This window comes from Limulus polyphemus, unplaced genomic scaffold, assembly GCF_000517525.1.
Source record: "Limulus polyphemus unplaced genomic scaffold, Limulus_polyphemus-2.1.2 Scaffold2646, whole genome shotgun sequence".
NCBI lineage: Eukaryota > Metazoa > Arthropoda > Merostomata > Xiphosura > Limulidae > Limulus > Limulus polyphemus.
The window spans coordinates 145,611-168,883 of record NW_013668256.1 but is presented as its reverse complement, the minus strand read 5'-3'; the positions used below and the strand labels follow the sequence as shown (position 1 = coordinate 168,883).

Genomic DNA, 23,273 nt, shown 5'->3' with positions numbered 1-23,273 from the left:
CATAAACACTTATTGTTTCTAAGACTAATTTATATGACTTAGAGATAACACAAAACTCTAGTAATTTAAAGAATATTCACTCAAATAAACTGTAAATGTAATTCTGTTGAAAATATTAAATTGTAGCTATTGAATAGGGTTCAAGAACTGGATCTAGTTAGTGTTAATCTGGAGTTTCAGGAAGAATTATGTAGTTGTTCATTAGTCACAGGTACCAGACTTACAAATATTAATTACAAAAAGTAATCAATAATACTAAAAATGCAAATAAATGTGTTCTCTCTAACAACTGTCTATAAAAAATAATATTACACAAAATCATTTATGGTTGAAAACTGTAGAAAAACATGATAAAAACATAACCTTCATCTGTAAAACCTCTTTTTTTTCCATACAGGACCTTGTACACATACCTGATAAAGCATAACCCTTGTCTTTAAAACTTATTTCTTGTATAGAAACATGTATACGTACCTGATAAAGCATAACCCTTGTCTTTAGAACCTCTTACTAATTGTATAGGACATTGTACACATACCCAATAAAGTGTAACACTTGTTATTAAAACCTCATTTGTTATATATGACCTTGTACATGTACCTGAAAAAAAATAACCATTGTCTTTAAAACCCTTTTATTTCTTGTATAGGACCTTGTACATGTACCTGATAAAGTATAACCCGTGTCTTTAAAACCTCTTATTTCTTGTATAGGACCTTGTACATGTACCTGATAAAGCATAACCCGTGTCTTTAAAACCTCTTATTTCTTGTGTAGGACCTTGTACATGTACCTGAAAAGCATAACCCGTGTCTTTAAAACCTCTTATTTCTTGTGTAGGACCTTGTACATGTACCTGAAAAGCATAACCCGTGTCTTTAAAACCTCTTATTTCTTGTGTAGGACCTTGTACATGTACCTGAAAAGCATAACCAGTGTCTTTAAAACCTCTTATTTCTTGTGTAGAAAAATGTACACATACCTGATAAAAGCATAACCTTTGTCTTTAAAAACTCTTATTTCTTGTATAGGACCAAAGGATATAAAAGTCCTATGGATAAGTTCATCTGTTAAAGAAAAATCAACTTTAATATTAAAGCTCAGAATAACCATGACAACTTGTATATACAGATGAAACACAAAAATTATTACTATATTGAAACTATGTATTACTTGAGAATACGTACTAGAAAATATATATTTTTAAGTAAACAAATACAAATAAACCAACAGTCCACTTTATTAAGACTCCCACCAAATACTGCACTAGACAGCCTTTCTCCTGACTTCAGCATGGTGTGGAACAGCCTTTGCACAAAACACACGATATAAATGACAACAGTGGTGGGGTACACTTTAGATGTTAGTCTACTTTATTAAGACTATCACCAAATATTGCACTGGACCATCTGAACTCATCATGGTATAGAAGAACCTTTGGTGGATACAAATGGCAAAAGCATTTAGGTACACTTTAGTTGTTATTTGCTTTTACGAAGGAATCACACCATCCAACCTTTACCACAACAATGATACCCCCATTTCATGCATCTTTCACCTTCTAAACAACACAAGCACAGTCAAGTGTTTATGGAACTTCATAATAACTACAGAAAAAAACAAAACTCCTCAGGCAACATCAAACATCTACAGTTTACACCATTCGAGCCATGTTTCTTCTTTGCATATAAAATAAGTCATTTTGTAGACTGATTATTGGTTATTGTTCAAAAGTTTTTATAACATCAAATTCCAGCCATACTTAAAATATTAAGTCAACTGGAACATGCCTGATACCCATTAAATCTTAAAAGCCTGCACAATAATATTTTCCTGCAATCAGTCACCAGCAGTTGATGACCACAGTTACCTTGGTGGTAGTTGTATTTACTTTCTACTGATGAGCTTTGATGAAATATATTTCTGAATGGATGGTCAAAGATATGGTCTCTCATATTGCTTTGAAATCTGGAGGCATTCTTTCTCATGCCTTTTACCATGCATACTAACCCTTGTAGCACTCTACATTTATAGTCCTCAACTAATCTCCTGACAAATCAAATTCCTTTGAAAAATTCAAATAAATGAAATGTTTGAGAAATGTGTGTAGATCCTAATAAAGTGGCCAACCAGTGTATTTTACATATCATCGTGATCACAAATATTAATAAATATTTGTGTTTATTACTAATTTTGCACATCAACTTAGATGAGAAAAATCAATTAGTATTAATTATTAGTTGCATGCTGTGGTTAGTATTAACTGTTTGTTGCCTGCTATGTATCATGAGAAGATTACACTTAATATCTTGTTAAAGTTAAAACATGATTCCAGTATCAAAAATGACAGAAGATGAAATTATGCAATGATGAAGCAAAAATTCTTCTAATTAGAAAGCTTTCAAGGTATTTCATTAAAAGGTAACTACTGTTTATCTTATCATTAACTAGGTTTTTAGACTAACAGTGATGCTGATATATCAAATTTAAGGTATTCCATCTAACACAACAATGAATTAAATTGTTTAATACTGGATATCTAAATTTATGGTCAGTTGGTGCTTGCGAGTATCAACACAACAATATGGACCAATAAAATCATAAAGGAAAACACACAACACTTAAAACGCGGGTATCATAATTTATCACTAATGCATCTAACAACCAAATAATGGTATAAAACTCACCTGAAAGTCCTTGGCTAATGCCCCCACAGTACACGGTACAGTTTGTTGGACTTGACTGGGCATATACCTCATCAAAACTAAGAGCTTGAGAATTACCTTAAAGAACATATAAGAAGATATAACAAATCAGCATAGAATTTTTTTATTTGTCAGATTATGGAAACCCCTTGCAAAATCTGTATTTCTACTGCAGTACTGTTCTTTAATAAAAACAGATTAAACTATGCGAGGTGAAAATTATTCAAAAAATGTGCATTGTGTATTTATAATAATTCAGAACTTCTATTCAAAAGTAACCCAACTGTATACATGTGGAAATAATAAAAGAAACAAACATACATAGAGCAGCATAGCAAACAAACTTGATCGATATACTAGAAAACAAAACCTAACAAAATGTACTGGATACTGCTGCCATATAATGCTTCACAAGGTTTGAAAGATTTAGAATATTGTATTAGACATCATAACTAAAAAGACTTACTAAATGCAGAGAAATAGGTTATTACTTAAAAACAATGTGAATTAATAACTCATCTGTTAATATACTCTTCAGGCTCGTGTGTTTTCAATAAAGCTCATCCAACACTATAGAGTAAAAGTTTTGAAACTGAGAAGTAAATAAGACACAACATACCTATCCAGAACTATACTATTCTGACTTAAGAAGATATACTTGTTCTAGGTTTATTTTCTAGAGAACAAGTTTCAACCAAAATTAGAATGTTAAAATTCTGCCTGCATACAATTCTCTTTAGTTAAGTAATTTTCAAAATTTATGTGTATACAAGCATACGTAGGACCAGGGGAGACGTTGAGGATATAACTTCCATTATTTTTCATGGGAATGACCAACCGTTACATGTGTAGAACAAGTGACCTGGGAAGAATAGCATTATTGTTATGTATATTTAATGTCATGTTTTTTGTCTATAACAAACTTTCATGGGCCTTTACAGATTTCATTCTCTTTCACTGAGAGCCCTAAACCTCTACTAAAAGCCCCATCTTTTGTAGAATACCTTCATTTTGATTGTGTTTTAAAAGATAAATAACGATTTAATTTTTTTTTTTTTTTAAATAAAGGAAAAACGTACAGATGCAAGTGGTTGAAAGATTATTTGTTCATTGTAAGGGATCCTTTATGCCCAAATTCCTGAAAGTTTATTTACTTGTTTATTTATTGTTAAGTACAAAGCTATACAATGGGATATCTTTGCTGTGCCCACAACCAGTATAGAAGCCCAGTTTTTGGCAGTATAAGCCTTCAGGTTTATCGCTAAGCCATGGGGCAGTTATTGTATGAAAATGAGGTCTAGGCTATCCATAATGTGTAAAAGGTTGAAGACAGTTGTCAAAAATATTTCCTTCTGAAATACTATGATAAAATTAAAGTCCACCACAGGTATTTGAAGAAACCTTTCTAGCTGGTATGACTGTCTGAATTTCCATCCCCATCCTATCAGTGAACATCATTTGATACAAGTTGATTTCAGGGGTTACTTTACGATCCTGGTTCTGACAGTCAGGCCAGTAAATAAATGAAAGAAAAATAATTGGTTTCTGACAATTGCCAGTGGCTTTGGTCTTTATTTTTGCAAGTCATTATTTATACATAATTGGTCTATTTGGCAAAGAAGCAAGATGAATTAAAGAACTACTGAGTTGTATCTATGTCTGTTGAATATTAATTTTGAACAGACATTATACAGTTACTGTTATTTATTACTCATGAAAGATAAATGATAATTAGTGAATTTTCACTCATAAAAGTTGAAAGTCTATGGCTTTTAATCTTAGACAATTTATATATATATATATAATTATTTATCAGATGTTGAGATTCAGAGGGTTTAATGGATCCTTCCTAGAACAAGATAAACCCCTATCTGAGAAGATATATATATATATATACAGAATGACTTTTGATCCCTTTTACTAAAATAAACATAACTGGATTTTATGCCAGTTAAGTATCTGGAATTGAAAAGATACAGGAGTTTGCAGAACGAGCCCTTACCTTACTTTAGATTCAACAATTATCACCTTTATCATGGACAAATTTTTAATTCATAAGAGGCTAAAACTGGCAAAAATTTCTTTCAAGTGTATTTGTAACTTTGTATTTCAGGGTAGGGAATGTTTGTTGGACTTCCATAAATATGATGATGCTATGCATGACTAGATGATTGGATAATCTTGTTCTTTGGGATTGTTCATAGGAGCACAAAGTATTGGTCATTTGGATTTCTTCTTGCTAATTCATAGATAGGAGTGAAATCAATGGGAATTGGCTTCAGCTTTTGAGTAGGGGGAGTAGACTCTCTAGTTTCCTTTGATTTGGAGGGTATCCCTTCTACTTAATGGAATTGAAAAACAAAGGGATATGGATCAACTTGGGGTGTGAAGACTATCCAGAAAGAGACCTGTAACAAGTTATACTTCAGCCATGGCAAACTAAGTGTGTGGCATGTTGTAACAAGTGAGAATCTACAAACACAAAGATCAGTGACAAAAGCCGTTCACATACTCTAGACAACAACAGTATGCAAAATAATCAAGAAGAATTTCCATCATTAAAAACAAAATAAACCACATGTACACAAGTTGCTCCAACAACATGTATGTTCAACTGACGCTCAAGCAGCAGGAAAATGAAACATATTTATTCATTATATTCCATATCAAGACAAACCATTCAAGTTGCATCTATGCATTTTTGTGCTGTCAGACTATTGAAAGGAGAATTGGGAAACTTTCATCTTCATACACAAGGTGGCTCATAGAAAGCATGCAAAAGGGTGTGCTTTAGACATGACAGGCTTTTGTAATGGAAACTACACTGAAAAGCTATTGTCAAAATGCACAATCATAAAATGGAACATGACTGAACATGGAGATATGAGCTGCAACAGAATGATAAGATTCCAAAATTATTTTAACATAATACACTCAACCCCTGTAATATTTCTGTAATCCTTAAAAAAACGGTTTTACTCAGTATCACATACACATTTCATCAGTTAACCCATGCATAAGGAAACAAACAAAATAATAAGACATCCAGTTAATGTTATCTCAAGTTTATTATACACAATAACTCATAAAATGTCATTACAAAAACTTTTCAATGCCAATATAAAACAATAAACAGTGAACTGTAAAACTTGCTTACAAAATTGGCTTCAGTTGGTCAATACTTTACATCTGACTCAATTTTTGTCAACAGCAAACAGGACAACATACCTTCAAACTAGTTTCTGTTGGCAGATACTTTACAGGTGGCCCAGTATGTGTCAATAACGAACAGGACAACTTACCTTTGAACTGGCTTCTGTTGGCAGATATTTTACGGGCGGCCCAGTTTGTGTCAATAATGAACAGGACAACTTACCTTGGAACTGGCTTCTGTTGGCAGATATTTTACGGGTGGCCCAGTTTGTGTCAATAGTACACAACGTACCTTCGAACTGGCTTCTGTTGGCAGATACTTTACGGGTAGCCCAGTTTGTTCGAATAGCTCTGGTTCCCAACCACTGGCCATTCATCTGGGAAATAGCAACTTCAGCATCCTGGAAAGAGATTAAAACTTGTTTTAGCTTCACTCTATGTAAATCACAAAATTAGAATGTCAAAAAAACAAGTACTATTAATGGAAGGTTACTGTGTAGTTAGAGACTTCTTGACTAAATAATTCTTAAAAAAAATCATGTCTTATACATCCTGTAAGAAAATATCCAGAATGTGAAAAAACCAAATTTTGACTGGTGCAGAAGCTATATGCAATCATTTGTGACCATGTTGCACCACTTTGTTTATAGCAACTTTTAAAAATCCACTGTACTGAAATCATTTGTGGCTATGTGTTGCTTTTCTATTAATATTTTAAGATAAATCAAATGTGCAGTGACATGCACAGGGTACTCAAGCAACTGCTTTTTTGCCCTTATTAGTGGAGTTAGCTTTCAAGGCTCTATGTGCACAGTCTAATTTAACATTTCTATTACATTTACAACAATTGTGTCTTTTCAATAATATCAACACACTTTTTGAAACACTCTTAAGTATTGTTCTGTTAAATACTGATAATTTCAACTGTAAGTTTATGATGATACTAGTGTTTTATCTATGTCTGGCAGGAGTATCTATAGCAAGTTGTTATGGTTACATAACATTAGGTATTCTTTGAGGCTCATAATGTGTTTAATATGTAGGAAAAAATAAAAATCTTCAGTTTTATACCATGTAACAATTCTTTTTGTATTATCAAGTTTTTCCTGCTACACAGCAGTCACTTTCAGATTCAAGCATTTAAATTTTAGCTGATACAACAACAAAACAAATAAATTACATGGAGTAAGTAGTTGTGCTATAACACTATAAATAACAGTGAAGGTTATAGTGAATTTCTATAATTCTTTTAAAGATAATTTTGGCAGAGTCTTCATGATGAACAAACAAAGGCAAAATGGGCAATAACTGACTAGTTCAGTGTGACACTTTTGGAGAAAGTTCCAGAAAACTAATCTACAATATTAACACAAATGGAAAGTCATTTTAACAGACTTCTGTCTTTCATCTTCAGGTTCTCTTGCACTGGTTTTGCTGGGTTTTATATGCTTCCTGAAAGCATTGAGGTGACCATGATGGGTTGGTAATTCTTGTAATGTGATTGGTGGAACAAGAGATGAGTTGACCAATGATAGCCACAAACTGATGAATTCCAGGACCGAGTTTCTGTTTAATAATGGTTTCATCATTCTGATGTAGAAAGATTCTTTGCCTTTTCTTATTTTACAGAATATATCTGATATGTTTGTAATTGTCCCAGTCTATATTATGTCCAGTCAACATGGCATGTTGTGTTAGGGCAAAATTCTATGTTTTCATTAGTCTTATGTATTATTTATGTTTTATTATTCTTATCCCAAAATGTCTTCCAGCTTCACAGATATAGGTCTCTCTACATTGAAGAAACTGGAATACATAATGGGACAAGAACATAAGAACTGCAGAAAAAAAGACTGATGAAAACAAGACCCACCAACCAATCATATTACATCCATCTCAATTCTCCTGGATAGCATATAAACCCCTAAAAAAAGCTGTGTGAGCTTATCTGAAACCAAAAGAGTAAGTCTTTAACATCATTTTTTCTATATGTGCTACATTTGTAGATCAGTCATTTTCTCCACAAGTGTCACGCTGAACTATGTAATTGCTGCTCATTTCATTTTTGTTTGTTCAAAGTACTGTAATGTTTAACTAATAGGTTGTAATGTGTATTATTTACACATAAAATTCTTTACATAAATCAGTGTAACCTTGTTGATAGTGAGTTCCAATGCTTACTATTTATACATAATTATCTCCAAAATTATGTATAGTAGTGATGTGGATATTAATGATAAATATATGTACAGTTTTTCATGTAAAGTCTTTCAAAGTGTTATAATGCTATTAGATAGCTAATAATAAAAGAACACAATATCGTGTATAGCAATTAGTGAAAAACCACAATAAGCGAAACAAACTGTCAGAAGTCTGATAGTAGAGAAACTAGTTGATACATTTGTGCATCCTCTTCAGTTTCATGTTGTCTTTTGAAGACTGACAAGGATGCACAAACATGTCAAAACTAGTTTCCCTAATATCAGTCTTCTGACAGTTTGTTCCACTTACTGTGGTTTTTCACCTATTAGGTAAAATGATGCCTGTGCTACCAAAGCAACTAATGGCCATTATATGAAGCAGGAAATTTATGGCAAAAAGATAATTTAACAGCATATTTTATACTTGTGTTAAATTTTAGTTTTAAGCAACAATGGCCCTAACTAAAACAAAATTTATTATATCAGATAAGTTAAGTGAATAACAAGATTGGAAATTGTTAGGTTCGAACACTAAAAAAGTGAATTTTCAAAATCCTACGTCTTCAATAGAATAAACTGTAAATGCTTGTGAAATAAGACTAGAGAAATCCTGTTACTTACTGCTTTTTTAACGAAGGAGACAAACCCGTAACCTTTTGATTTGAGAGTCTGAGGATCTCTGACAACTCGGCAATCTCTGAAAAATGTAAAAAAAGAAAAACTTAATAGCAAAAGAGAATTATATATATATATCTATATTATAAAACTTCCACAAAACCATTACTACTACATAACTAGAAGTTAGTACTGAAAAACAGTAGAGAGATAAACAACATCTGAAACTTATGTAGTATGTAAAAACTAACCATGAATAATTATTAAGTAACTCAGAGTATGCTCTTTAAATGATACATGACAATCCAAGTAGATATCTTGACAATGTTCTAGCTGTAAGTATTGGTTTGAATATTTCTTCCAGAACAGTAAGAATACATATCATTGTGCAGTGGTTTCAGCTATTGCTTAGCTGCTCAAAAACCACTACTTACGAGAGATAATCAAATAAAGTCAGAAATGGTCACCAGGATTAAATCAATGGAATGATCAAAGCCACCAGAAGAATGTACTCTTTACAGATGAATACAAATTCAACAGAATCTGTTAACTGGGAAAACTGTGTCATGGTTAATGTACAGTGAAGCATGTTTGGGGACAAACAGAATGTTGGCTGCATCTCAGCCAATGGTGTTGGATAGCTACACAAAACTGATGGCACTTTTACTGCTAATGCAACAAATGTGATGAAATGATGCCTAGAAGGGAAAAAGGTGACACCAAAATTATGGCATGGACTGCACAGAGTACCAATGTTAAAACTATTAAGGCTCTATGGACTTATATGTAAACTAACGAGGTCAAATGGAAATGAAACAACTTGACCAAATTGTGGCAAGCAATACAGAACATTTTAATATTATTTCACAGTCATACACTGGTAAACTTATGATAGCATAAAAATATGGTACATTGCTCTGTTTAAATACAAAATACTTGGTCATTGTACAGCTTACTTGCATACCTTCAGTATTTTCTATAATAATATACTGTACTAGTGAGAAATGGAAAGATTAGCTGCAATTACTTCACTATTTGCAAAAATTAGTCTTATCCATATATTTTTCTCAATTCATGGTCCAAAAACTTAAGTTAATATTAGATCTGATACAGCTTGGCCATGTACGAGTTTTAATAAATAAGGGTAAATATATATTCATACTTAGAGGAACAAAATGAATCAATAAACATTCTTGAAATAGTACAAGTACTTATATCAGAAGCAAAAAATTAAGATAAAATCAAAATGAAATGAGTGTTTGGAGAAGTACTTGCATAAAAGTAATTAACTGTAGTGAATATCACTTGAAGTAACTCATTGTAGTAAACATCATGTGAATCAATTCACTAACCAAAAAAAACCTTAGATACCTACTGCCAGAGGACATCAAACGGAACACCTGTATACCGACCAGAGGACATCAAACAAAACACCTGTATAATGACTAGAGAACAAACAAAATACCTGTCTATTGACCAAGAAAACCTTAGATACCTACTGCCAGAAGACATCAAATGGAACACCTGTATACTGACCAGAGGACATAAAAAAAAACACCTGTCTATCGACCAAGAAAACCTTAAATACCTACTGTCAGAGGACATCAAACAGAACACCTGTATACTGACCAGAGGACATAAAAAAAACACCTGTCTATCGACCAAGAAAACCTTAGACACCTACTGACAGAGGACATCACATGGAAAATCTGTATACTGATCAGAGGACATCAAACAAAACACCTGTCTATCGACCAAGAAAACCTTAGATACCTAGTGCAGGCCTTCATGTTTTACATTGCTTTATTAGAGCCCCTGTCACGTTTGTCATGATGCTGTTTACATAGGACAAGATCACAGATAACTTTACATGACCCTGTCAGCTGCTATGTCTCTGGTACTTTAACTTTTACTGTCTAATTTTGTAAACAAAGAATAGAGATAAGATACCAGCAAACTAACAGCTCATGTGTACTGGTGGGCAGGAGCTGTTTAAAGCTCTCGAACATTTTTCAAAATCAGGGATATTGCTACTGTCCAGAAGACATCAAACAGAGCACCTGTATACCGACCACAATAATGTGGGTATATGACTATGTAATATTGTTTAGGTTATAACATTAATGATAATTATAATATTACTGTATGTGTGTATGTATGAGACAGAGCATAAACAGTGTCATACAGTTATTTTATGTGGGTATATGACTATGTAACATTGTTTATAATATTATGAGTTATGTTATTGCTTTGGTATAAGAATGTGTAATATTGTTTATAATTGAAATATTATTGATTAGTTATATTGCTACTATGGAAATGTGAATGCATAATAATGTTTAAACTATAAGATCACCTACTGTAGAGCCCTTCAAAAATGATGGGGCAAGTACTACCACCCTACCCCATAGTATACCCTAACCTTACATTTCATTGCTAACTGAAATAAATAACTTTTGCAAAATCAAGTTTGGCTAACAAAGAGGAAGAAAAGTGCAGTTGAGGCAGTCAAACATTGGCAAATTCTTTTGTGAGCTAATCAAAATTAAGATCATTTGTGGTGTATTCGTAGAATAAATAAATAAATTATTGATAAAAATCAGATTAACAACTTCTAATATATATATATATATAGAAAAGCCAGTGCATTTTGGTAACAATACATTCCAACATTAGCTTTTATGTCATGTAGCTTAGCAACAAAAGTATAAAATGAAATGTATAGATAACAAAACTGAAAATATTTGTTGATATCTTAATTTAGTCTCCTTTCATTAAAGAGGTTTGTTTTTATATTAAAAACTTTGGTGATATAACAGAAAATAGCTTAATTCAGAAATGATTTAAGTTTAAAGTTCAATTGATATTTTTAATTTCATGATAAATTTTACGTATTTGGCTCTAGGTTAGGTCATCCCTCACTACTACTTTACTTTAGGCTTATTATACCAACACTCACTACAGTTATAAGGTTTCATGGCTTCCTTGCACCCCATTACAAAAATCCTAATGGGCAGGCAATAATCAAACTATTCTACCTGAATAAAGGCATTTTGGCTTTTATGACTCCTCCTATTTCGAAAAATCAAGCATGATGTGATGTGACACACACTGACTTTTATAAAAGTTAGATGACGAGTTGATATATAAAATGTTTTCAAATTCAGATTTCAAGTGAGATTTAGCTTAACCAAACTGATGTGTTGTACCATTGAAAACTTGAACAATATTGTAGTATTGTAATCCTACTCTTTCCGGTTAATCTGAAAATTGTAAAATATCAAAATCTTTTAAACAAAAATATTTCCCCTGTAACAAAACAATCAAAAGATAAGGAATTTTATTGCCATTAGTGAACAGTGATCCCCAATTATTTTCCATACATGAAAACTAGATAATCACCATAAAAGCAAGAGCTAGACCTAAGCTTGTTGGGGTAATAAATCATTCCCCAAATACAGTTCTGCTCACATTTGCAATATCTGATCATACATCAAGCCACGAATGTGGCTCATGGGCTGCCTACTGGAGATCACTGGTTTACAATACATTTTCTCATCTGTAACATGTAACAACTCAAAAAGAAACGACTTTGTAGGCTACGCAAAATAAACGTAAGTATTTTAACACTCAATTTACAATCATTAGAACTTATAAATGAAAGTAAAGATGAATGTAACATGTCAACCACATTATATCTGCTGTTTTCAGTGTAGAAAAGGCCTTTTGCCCAATACCAGGCCTAGTTGGGATACGATTAGGGTTGCCAACTCTTGAAAATTTTGAAGTAGGACTTTTTTGTAATGGGCCGTCGATAAAGGACATCAAACGATTTATGCGACTTTTGACCACACTCCCCCTCACATTTAGTCACATGGACAGCCCCTAACCTAAGTGAAATAAAACTCGATAACTGTTGGTAGTAAAACAAACACAAAGGAAACGTTTCACATATTTTTATTAATACTAAATAAGATCTTACAATAAATATAATCAGAAAAAAAAGACACCTATATTATATATATACTGTTACGTATCTGACTGTTTGTTAATTTCTGGTATAAATTCTTTCCGAGGAACTTCACGGATACAATTCCCTTCTTGATTAAACCAGTTTATTTTTCCTCGATATAAACTTTTAGTACACAGTAGTCCCGCAATCAGTACGTTTCTCGTCACTTTAAACTAAACAACTTTTATAATACACGCTATAAATCACAGCAATTCACAATCTCGATAACTTCGCTCTCGACGAATATAAAACATGCATTTTTATTTTATGCCGCCCGTTTTCGCTGCCAGGCTTGTATACTAAAGAAGGGGGCGTCTTGAATACACTCGGGCCTCCCCGATCATTTGAGAAATTCATAATGTGTCACCAGCGGCAGGTGACTTCCGCTGTCGTAACAATACATAATAGAAAACACAAAAAATTATCTTTAGTTTTTTTCCCATTTTAAATTTATATTTTCTTTACTCCTTTGCAGCAATCAATAAAGTTTTATTGTTTAAAATTCTCTCATAGAATTCAGAGCACAAACTTTTGTTATTTATATAAATTAATAATTCGCTTCTTAGTAAATCAATAGTGCAGCGATTTCTTTGTGGTCGCCATTTCAATCCCATTACAAAAAATATTCTTTCTGTAAAAGCAGACGATGTTGGAATGCTAAATATATACGATACTATCACATTTCACTGGACGCAATTAAATGAAAATTCTCTCTAACTGGTACAAATTCTTCGAATAATTCTTCTAAAACATTATCTAAATTCAAACTATCAACAATATTGCTAAAATCCATATAATTTGGCAATATATTATTAGAAACGGAATGACTGCTATAATAGAATATTTTCATTACGTAGTTCAGAGAAGCACTGTTCAAATGTCGCCTGTAGACTTGGAAACAAAGATGTATCGAAATGTAGGATATTTTGCGTTCTACTTGACATTTGAGTAGGAAGGAGGATATTTTATTTCTAAGAAGGACTGTCCTACCGAAAGTAGGTCAGTTGGCATATACGACAGACGTAGTAGTGGTCGATACTTTTACTCCAAACCTTACATTTTTATCACGGTGTTCGTTAAAACAAGAAAAAACATTCAGCTCACCGTTTAGGGAATGGGCGAATTCAAAGACATATCAAGAACATTTCCGCTATGGACATAAGGCCACAATCGAAATAGTAGAACTATTCTAAACATTTTAATGACTTCCTAACATTAAGCCTAATCGCCTCAATTTTAGAAAATTCGGCTTCTTTTCTTTTTCTTCTGCTGTTTTTACCAGCAGTTAAATATATTCGAGAGTGGATAGAAAAGTTAACGATCGGATCGACCGTAAACTACTTCTTTTCCATAACCAGAATTCAGTACGTTGGTTTGTAAAAAAATAAAATATTCAATCTTCTTAAAGTTTTCAAACTTTACGTTCCAAAGTAACAATAGCATCACGGTAACACAATAAATTCAATTTTATATCAGTCTTCTAAAGTCATTCGAAGCCACGCACTTTCAACAAAAGCAAAATTTCTGGTAAAAGAATCGAAGCGTGAAACTATGATTTTAACAACCAATATCCTGTAGATTGAAACCTTAAATAAACTACGCCCTCTGTAAATTCTTTAACTATAAGAACGAACAATAAGCGAAGACTCTGAAAAGAGGATTAAGTAAGTTATTTTCTGGCGAAACGATGCGGTGAAAAATATACTTTCTTTTACCGTAGTAATTTAGCTATAAGGTTAAACATTATTACAAACAAAAGCCTAGCTTTCTCGTTTCAAAATACATGGCTATGAACCTATTCTTTCAACATTTATCATGCATATTTCCGAAAAACAATTACACAATTGAATTAACAAACATGGCCTGTAAAAAAAGACATTCACTTAATTCCCAAACACGTCCCGTGAAAAAAAGCCATTTACACAACAAATACCAAACACATCCTGAGGGGAAAAAAGATAATCCCTCAGAAATCATGAGAAATACGTCATGAGAAAAAACTTATATTCACTCAACGATTCCCAAACATCTGAGAACAAGACATTTACTCAACAATTACCAAACAGTCCTGATAAAAACAAAACAAACAAACCAAAAAAAATTAACACTAAATGGTTATCAAACATGTCCTGAGGGAACAAAAGAAAGACATTTACTTACAAATTACTGCATATATACTTAGAGAAAATTAACATTCCCCCTATAATTGTCATATGCATCCTAGAATAGAGAATTTCACTCAACAATTACAGCAGATATCTAAGAATAAACGACATTCACTGAAAACAACATTTATCACATATATAGTATTGGAAATAAATTGACATACAGAAGTGATACACAAATAAGTCACAAACACTGAATAATTGTATTTAAATAGTCAATGTATTATTAGTACAATACAGTATAACAAAATACAAAAGTGAATAGTTGAAGGATTTTGTTCAAGCCAATCATTCCAAAGACCTCATTTACCTATCAGGTATTGTTTCATCAAATCTCCAGCATACTTAGAATCACTGTTTTGCTGGAAAATTAATTCTTGTCCAACAGGTATTGTTCCTGAAGGAATGACATAATGTCTGTACCCATCAGCAGATAGGGTGCCATCAATTTTGTGTAGATCTCCAACACTGTAGGCTGAGATGTAGCCCACACTTGTATTTGTCCCACAGCATGCTTCTTTGTAGATGGTACACACTAGTTATGATGCCCTTCTCCAATATGTCATCAGACAAACTATCACTGTTGTTAAAGAAATATATTTGTTTCTAAATAGCACCATCCTCTAGCTTTGCTCATCACATTGATGGAATTCTGATGTACACTTCAGCCTTTTAGCTTGGGTAATTCTCCTCAGCAGTGAATTTTGAGCAGGTACACATCCACTGGGATCACTTCGTGTTAATGTGTATCTTACTCTCCTGGAAGTAACATTCATGTCCATACTCCAAAGTAGGCCATTGGCAACATCTTATCTGAATTACTTGACATTACTTTTGAATAGTTTCAGTTTTCTACCTCAATCACTTCCGTTGTCAGTTGTTCCAGTTCCATACAACCTTTTCAAAATTCAATATAATACCTAATGAAACATGAGATTTTACCTTAATCTGTAGCATGAGGTAAACTTCACCAGAAAAAACTTCAAATTATACCCCTTTTTAATGTGTTAATTCTGATCCAAGAGCTATGAGTTCAATCATCACACTACTGCTTGGAGTAGTATGACTGGCTGTGTTTTTATGCAGGTGTGGCACTATCTGATTGGTTGTATGATAGCCAGTCATAGTGTAAGCTTTCAACATGTTACTTTTCTCTGGTGTAATTCATTTTCATAGAATAGAGGGAAAGTAATCCCATAATATTTGCATTTTATTGGTGTTAATCATTACTTCCATAATTAAATCAATTAGTGTATATCATCATAACAACAACATTCACTCAACAATTACCACACACACATATTCTTAGAGGAACGATGTTCTCTTAATAATATAACCATACATATTTAAGAATATTCTCAAAGTAGCATCACTCACTTAAGTATTACCACCATATCCAAGGAAAATAGCAAGTACTAGAAGTATCCCACACACTTTAAAAACAGCTAAAATGGGGAAGAAAACAAACAAACAACAAAAAATACAGAAAAATAAAATATCTAGAAAAGATATATAAACTTCCAATTATGTTTAGCTGTTTTTAACAGGAAAAAGGTTGAGCATAATATTACAAAACATAATTAAACCAACTGTAATTGAGAAAGAGATAGTTTATAGAGCACAATGTACACACAGTAACAGTCTTTATATTGGGAAGACCGAGGGAATTAAAGTATAAAAATAGCAGAACATGGACGTGTTCCATCAAATGTCTACCAACATTTTAAAGATACTGGATACTGTAGTGAAAATGATATTGTTAAAATTATTTGTTCTTAAACTAATGTAAATAAAAGTAAAATAAATGAAGCTATTATAATAAGACAATACAAATCTCTAATGCAAGGAGTAAGTTTACATTTATGCTTAGGTCAAAGTTATGTTCATCACATCACCAAATAGGTGTACTTTATATGTTGTGTAAATAAAGTGCTTATGACATCATGTTTATGCTGGTGAAACACAGTTTTATTGTTGTTTTTTATCTATCCAATTTTAGTTGTTTTTAATAAGAAAAAATGACATTCACTCATTAACATATCTTTGGGAGAACAAGGTACACTGAAAAAATACCTAACATACTCCTGAAAAACAATAACAAAAAACATCATTTGCTCTATAAATCCTGCACACACACACACACACCCTCAGACAAATGACAAGGATTATCAAACACATCTCTCAGAAAAGAAAATGTTTGCTCACAAATTAACAAGCACATTGTCAAAAACGATGATGGTATGATGGTTCGACAGTTACAAATTTACAAAATTTATATTTCTTAAACACTAACATGTCAAAGAAAAAAATCATTCACATAATAATTTCCACATATACCCTCACAAAAAGGAAAAAAAAATACACTTAACAATTACAGTGCATACACACACAAAACCTAAGAGAAATAACATTCACAGAACAACAACCACACACACACATAGGAAAAATGACATTTAATCAAACATGAACACAAATATCTCATTAAAAACCGACAGCATCCACCCAACAATAAACACAATCATACAAGAAAAATGATACTTTCTCAAATATCTCATTAAAAACAGCAGCATCCACCCGACAATAAATACAATCATACGAGAAAAATGAAATGATATTCTCTCAAATATTACCACAAATATCTCATTAAAAACAGCAGCATTCACCCAAGAATAAATAAACATATAGGAAAAACAACATTCAACAATTATCACAAACATTTCATTAAAAACAACATTTACTTAATAACGAAGACACTTTTAGAACAAGTGACCTTTAGTCAATAAATGCCGCTTTATGTGGGAAAAACAACACATATTTACCCAGCACTCACCACAGGTACCTAGCATAATGAATTCACTTAACAATTATAATATATATTCTCTGACAAATGACATTCACTAATCAATGGCCACACACACTTACCTAAGAAAAAGGACATTAAATCGGTTGTCATACATTCCTTGAACAATTAACACATACATTCTAGAAAAAACAATATTCTCTCAACAATTATCACATATTCTCAAGAATAACAACATTTAGTCAAAACTTGCCTCTCCTATCCTAACAAATGAACATTCAGTCAACAACAGGCATAAATGTGTAAAGAAAATAATCATCGTCTAAAAATTTGAAGGCATTTCTAGAAAAAACAAACAAAAAAGCATTTACTCTATACCACACAAATCTATGGAAAACACCAGTCACCGAACAATTACAACTATTAACACAATCCCCTGAAACATAAAAGTCACTCAACAAATCTTTGTATGTTTAGAAAAAGTAGCATTCAATCAACAATGATTCGTTTTGGAAATTCACACAAAGCTATACAAGGGCACTCTGTGCATAACCATAACAAATTTTGAATTAATATACTAGAGGAAAGGCAGCTAGTGAATGGCACATGCTGCCAACTCGAGTTACTCTAACTGAACAGTGGGATCTCTATGTCACTCTTAAAATCCATAGCCCCAGAGAGTGTAGAATGATTTTGTGGCAACAGGACACATACCACGTACCCTCAGAATCACAGTTCATTACACCAACTACTGAGCCATTTCAACCCCTCAACTCACAAATTTAGAAAAAGTGTACATTTACTCAACAACTGCCACTTGTATCTTGAAAAAAACATTGTCTCAACTTATTAGATTACATCCTGGTAAAACAACAATCACTGAACAATCTCTGTATATGGGAAAAACAAGTCTCAACAATTAGCTTACACATCCTGACTAAATCATTACAAATACCACACATCCTCAGTAAAATAACATTTACTCAACAACTGCCACTTGTATCTTGGAAAAAACATTGTCTCAACTTATTAGATCACACATCCTGATAAAACAACAATCACTGAACAATCTCTGTATATGGAAAAAACAAGTCTCAACAATTAGCTTACACATCCTGACTAAATCATTACAAATACCACACATCCTCAGTAAAATGACATTTACTCAACAATTTAACAACCACTGCATGAATAATTAGTTCACACATCCTGACAAAATGACAATCGCTGAACAATTACTACACATCATCATCTATACCCAAGGAAATCGGTGACTGTGGCTGTGGTTTCGCTACAAAACTGGAAGACATTACCAACTCCACTGACACATTTACTTGAACTTTAAGTCCATATCTTCCAGATTGAAACATGCAACTTGATGGATAAGATGCAACATGAGTTTGCAATAATTTGAAAACTTGATTTTTTACAATTCTCTTAAAAAATGCTTTATTAGTAGAATAACGTTTTTTAAAATTCACTATTGATTTATGTTAAATAACTGAAATATCTTATATCATACTAATTATGAAAACAGCACAAAGTCAGCTAGAGGTTGGGGATTGGAATAAGTAGAAGATGTATATATATCAGAGAATGTAAAATATATGACTTCTCAAAACAGCACAATATTAGATAGATAGCTCTTGGGGATTGTAATTAGTAAAATGTATGTAACAGAAGATATAAGACTTCTCAAAACAGCACAATATTAGATAGATAGCTCTTGGGGATTGTAATTAGTAAAATGTATGTAACAGAAGATATAAGACTTCTCAAAACAGCACAATATTAGATAGATAGCTCTTGGGGATTTTAATTAGTAAAATGTATGTAACAGAAGATATAAGACTTCTCAAAACAGCACAATATCAGACAATATAGTTCTTGATGTTTGAAAACAGCAGAATATACATAACAGGATGTAAGATATGAAAACAGCATGATGAAAGATGGTTGGCTCTTGGGATTTGAAAACAACAAAATATACATAACAAAAGATAAACAGCTTCTGATGAAAATCTTTAGAATAATCATGGTTTTTGTTTCAAAAATATGGAGCTCCTAAACTATCTACTTACAGGTGAAATTCAAATTGATATGTATATATTTTAACTATTTTGATGTTTGCAAATAATATGTTAGGCATACATCATGCAGAAGGTTAAGTCAAATCAATAGGATAATGTTAGATATTTTCTGTGCTGATGTTCCCCAAGAATTCATTTGTAAACTTTGAAACACATTATTGTACTAATGTATAGATAAAAAAAATGTCACCAGTATAACAACTTATCACCATGGCCATTAGTTTTTGTTTTGTGGTGTTGATAAATATGTATGCATATGTGTCCATCTTTTGAGGTTATGTTTTCTTTTGCACAGAAACTAAACTTCATTTTACTTTGAAGTGGTAATATTTTAACCCCCAAGTCAATAAGGTTCTATTACCCCATCCACAAGTTTTTTGACCTGTAAGTTTGATTAAAATCTGCTGTTTAAAAGTCTTTTCATCATGTTAAAAGTGAACCTCTACATATAGACACCATTATTAATCACCTGTACCTTTTCAGTTGGGAGGATAACAAAACAACATGAATAAAACAATTTATTTTTTATGTTTTGTTTTATTTAAACATGTGTACAAGCACTTTCTGAAAAGTACTCAGAGACTTAAAATAGCCAATGTTGTAATGGTAGTTGTTTTAATTATTTTAATAATATAAAAGTATGTATGTATGATGTTTATATGTGTTTGCTTTAATACAAAGGTGCTTTTTTATGTTTGAAAATTAAATGTATAAAATAATTAAAATGCTTCATGTCTTCATCTTCATAAAGATTGTGTATAAATTATTAATAATTTTTAAGGTAAATATTCTAATCTCAATCCCCAAAAAGTTTTAGAAGGTAAAAAAAAATTACATCATGTCTTAAATATTTCAAACATTTCATTAGTTTATGGTAGAAAACAAATATGTACTCTTTATACATAACCAAAACCTGAAGTACAAACATGTAACAACAAAACACTCAGTAAATAATTTCTACCAATAATTTATTACTTCAATATTTCTATGAATACTCCCAATTTAGGGAAAAAACACACTCACGAAATTTCTCCAAATGGTGTGAAGGCTTCTCTAAGTTGTGCTGTCTCAATTTCTGGACTCAGATCTCCAACAAATATATGGTAGTGTTCTAATAGGAAAAAGGATGTTATTACTTAATAGTACGAATGGTTAATAAGTATGACACCTAATAGTTAATAACTATAATATGTATCTAACCAGTTAAACTCTAGGTTCAACTACAATAAGAATAGTATGACATCTAATCAGTCTAATTTAATGCTTGAATGCAATAACAACAGTCAATAGGTATGATATTTAACCAGTTTATCATAAGACTGAAATACAATAAGCATGTTAAATATGACATCTAACCAGCATAACTCAGTTTAACTCAGTGCTAAAATTGTAAATGTTTAACAAAGAGAACCTCATAAACATAATGAAAGAAATGTGCACTGTATTGGCACTCTCTTCTGTATCAAGAATTAAATCATCTCACTTAATACATTAAAATAGATTTCAAAATAACTTTGTACAAAACAAACATTAAGAGCACACTAAAAACTAACTTTACCAATGGCTCATGAAGACAATAACTGACACACTGAGAATATTGTAGCTGTACACATGTGCCTCTACTGAGACTAAGTCAGTCAGTGAAGCCTCACTCTCAAAATGGCCCATGTGCATGATTTTTTTTTTCACAAAGTTACACAATAAGCTATCTGTAAATATTTGGAACTGATAAAGTAGAGGGAAGGCAGCAAGTCTTGTCTGACTAGAGATTTGTCTGTTACTCTTATAATGCACCCATAGCCCTATTGTGTGGTGTATTTTTGTGTAAAAACTAAAGTAAATCATGAATCCTAAGATTCTTACTCTGGGGACACTGAATAGTGAGAATTCAATAATGTATCCTAACCAAAAAGTTAGGAGTAGATGAAAACAAAAGAAAGATGGATAAGTGAAGAAAATGAGATTCAAGAAGCATTGTCTCATCAATCAGAAAACTGTAACAAGTACCTAATCGAGATGCACTGTCTGATTTTAATCAACTCTCTGTTGGTGACTTAATAACCAGATTGACTTGAAAACCTTTTGCAGAAATTACATTACCATACATCTGATAACTTTGTATCCCTATTTTAAAGAAATCACAGTACACAAAACAATCATCACAAAATATTGTGGAGGAGATAAAATCGATGATAAAGGGATGTTTAATTCAAATATACTGATGGAAGAAACAGAAATTGCCCCACAACTATTTTTTTTAGGAGGGTTCATGTTTTCACTTCAGGAGTTGCTTTTATGTTGATAAACTAAAGATCAAAAGTGACAAGATATGGAGGACATGATGAAAGAATTAGCACAAAGGATCACAAAAAAATCAAGTATAACTGGCCATTCTTCTTCAAGGTTGATAAAACCTTGTCGAAACGTTGTACATTTATTGTTATGTTAAACTTATATTAAAGTTTTTCTTCATTACCCATTTAAGCCGTCTCCAGCCATTATTACTCTTTATATTAATTACAAACCAGTTGAGGTTCTTTAACCTTCAACATAGATACCTCTACTCTTTTGAAAATAATTGACTCCGCCCCCTAGAGTTAGAGTTTTGAGCTCCCTTCGTTTGTCACTTCTTGTTACGTTCTATTAGGAAAGTTAGTTATAAACCTAAACAAAACCGTTTCTATTGAGAGTTACACACGCTCTAACTGATACGCACTGCAATCAATATCACACATCAATACATCTCATCAAACGTATTTACGTGTATAGATATTTTTCAATTCATCATTTTTTTACACGATATACTCTGATACACACGGTAGTCATATTCTCAGCTACGAGTCAAATATTAACGAACCATTAAAAAATGTGCTAGTTTAAATTTGTGCGTTAAGAAAAACCAAGTTCAAACTTTCCTATCTTAAGTTTTCATTAAAGCATTCTTTCAAAACGATTGATCTTGATCTACGTCACAACATTCCAGGAGACCTGGAAGAGTCGACTTTGAATTAATCAAGGGTTTTATCAAATTTGACAAGGGGTGCTGGTTCGACTCGAATGTGCAAATATTTCAAACACCCTGGACAAATGCTTTAGAAACAAACTACAAAGACTTGAAATTAATGTTCGACAAATATATGTGAAGGATGACGTAGGGTCAATAAAACGTGGAATCCAGCAGCGTAACGGAGTGATTAGGACAGGCAGCAAGTTTTACGATTTTATAGAGATGTAAATTTCTCATGATCCAAAACTCTGTAACTTCATTTTTTTTCTTATTTTCTTATACTTGTATCACTCCTTTTCAATGGTACACACAGTTACAATCAGGAAACACTGTGTTACAAACATATATAATTACTCGTCATCCCACACAATACAAGCTGGTACACACAGTTACAATCAGGAAACACTGTGTTACAAACATATACACCTGGAAAAAAGTTAAGCACCCCCGTGTTTTTTTCAAGTGATTCAGATTCGACGTTCTTGTGACTGATTATAAATTACCATTCAATCTAAACGTGTTTAT

The 23,273-nt window shown here is 32.2% G+C and overlaps 1 protein-coding gene across 1 annotated transcript in view; it reads right to left on the bottom strand.

Annotated features, from left to right (window-relative positions):
• Positions 1-951: 951 nt before the first annotated feature.
• The window catches only part of LOC106467524 (nucleolysin TIAR-like), a 148,473-nt gene continuing 126,151 nt past the window's right edge, over positions 952-23,273 (bottom strand). Inside the window, exons 6-10 of the mRNA XM_013927888.2 lie at positions 20,765-20,852; positions 8,681-8,756; positions 6,082-6,259; positions 2,688-2,783; positions 952-1,067 (exon numbers count right to left, since the gene is read on the bottom strand). Of these exons, the coding sequence (XP_013783342.2) occupies positions 952-1,067; positions 2,688-2,783; positions 6,082-6,259; positions 8,681-8,756; positions 20,765-20,852 (554 nt within the window). The remainder of the gene's footprint in view (positions 1,068-2,687; positions 2,784-6,081; positions 6,260-8,680; positions 8,757-20,764; positions 20,853-23,273) is intronic.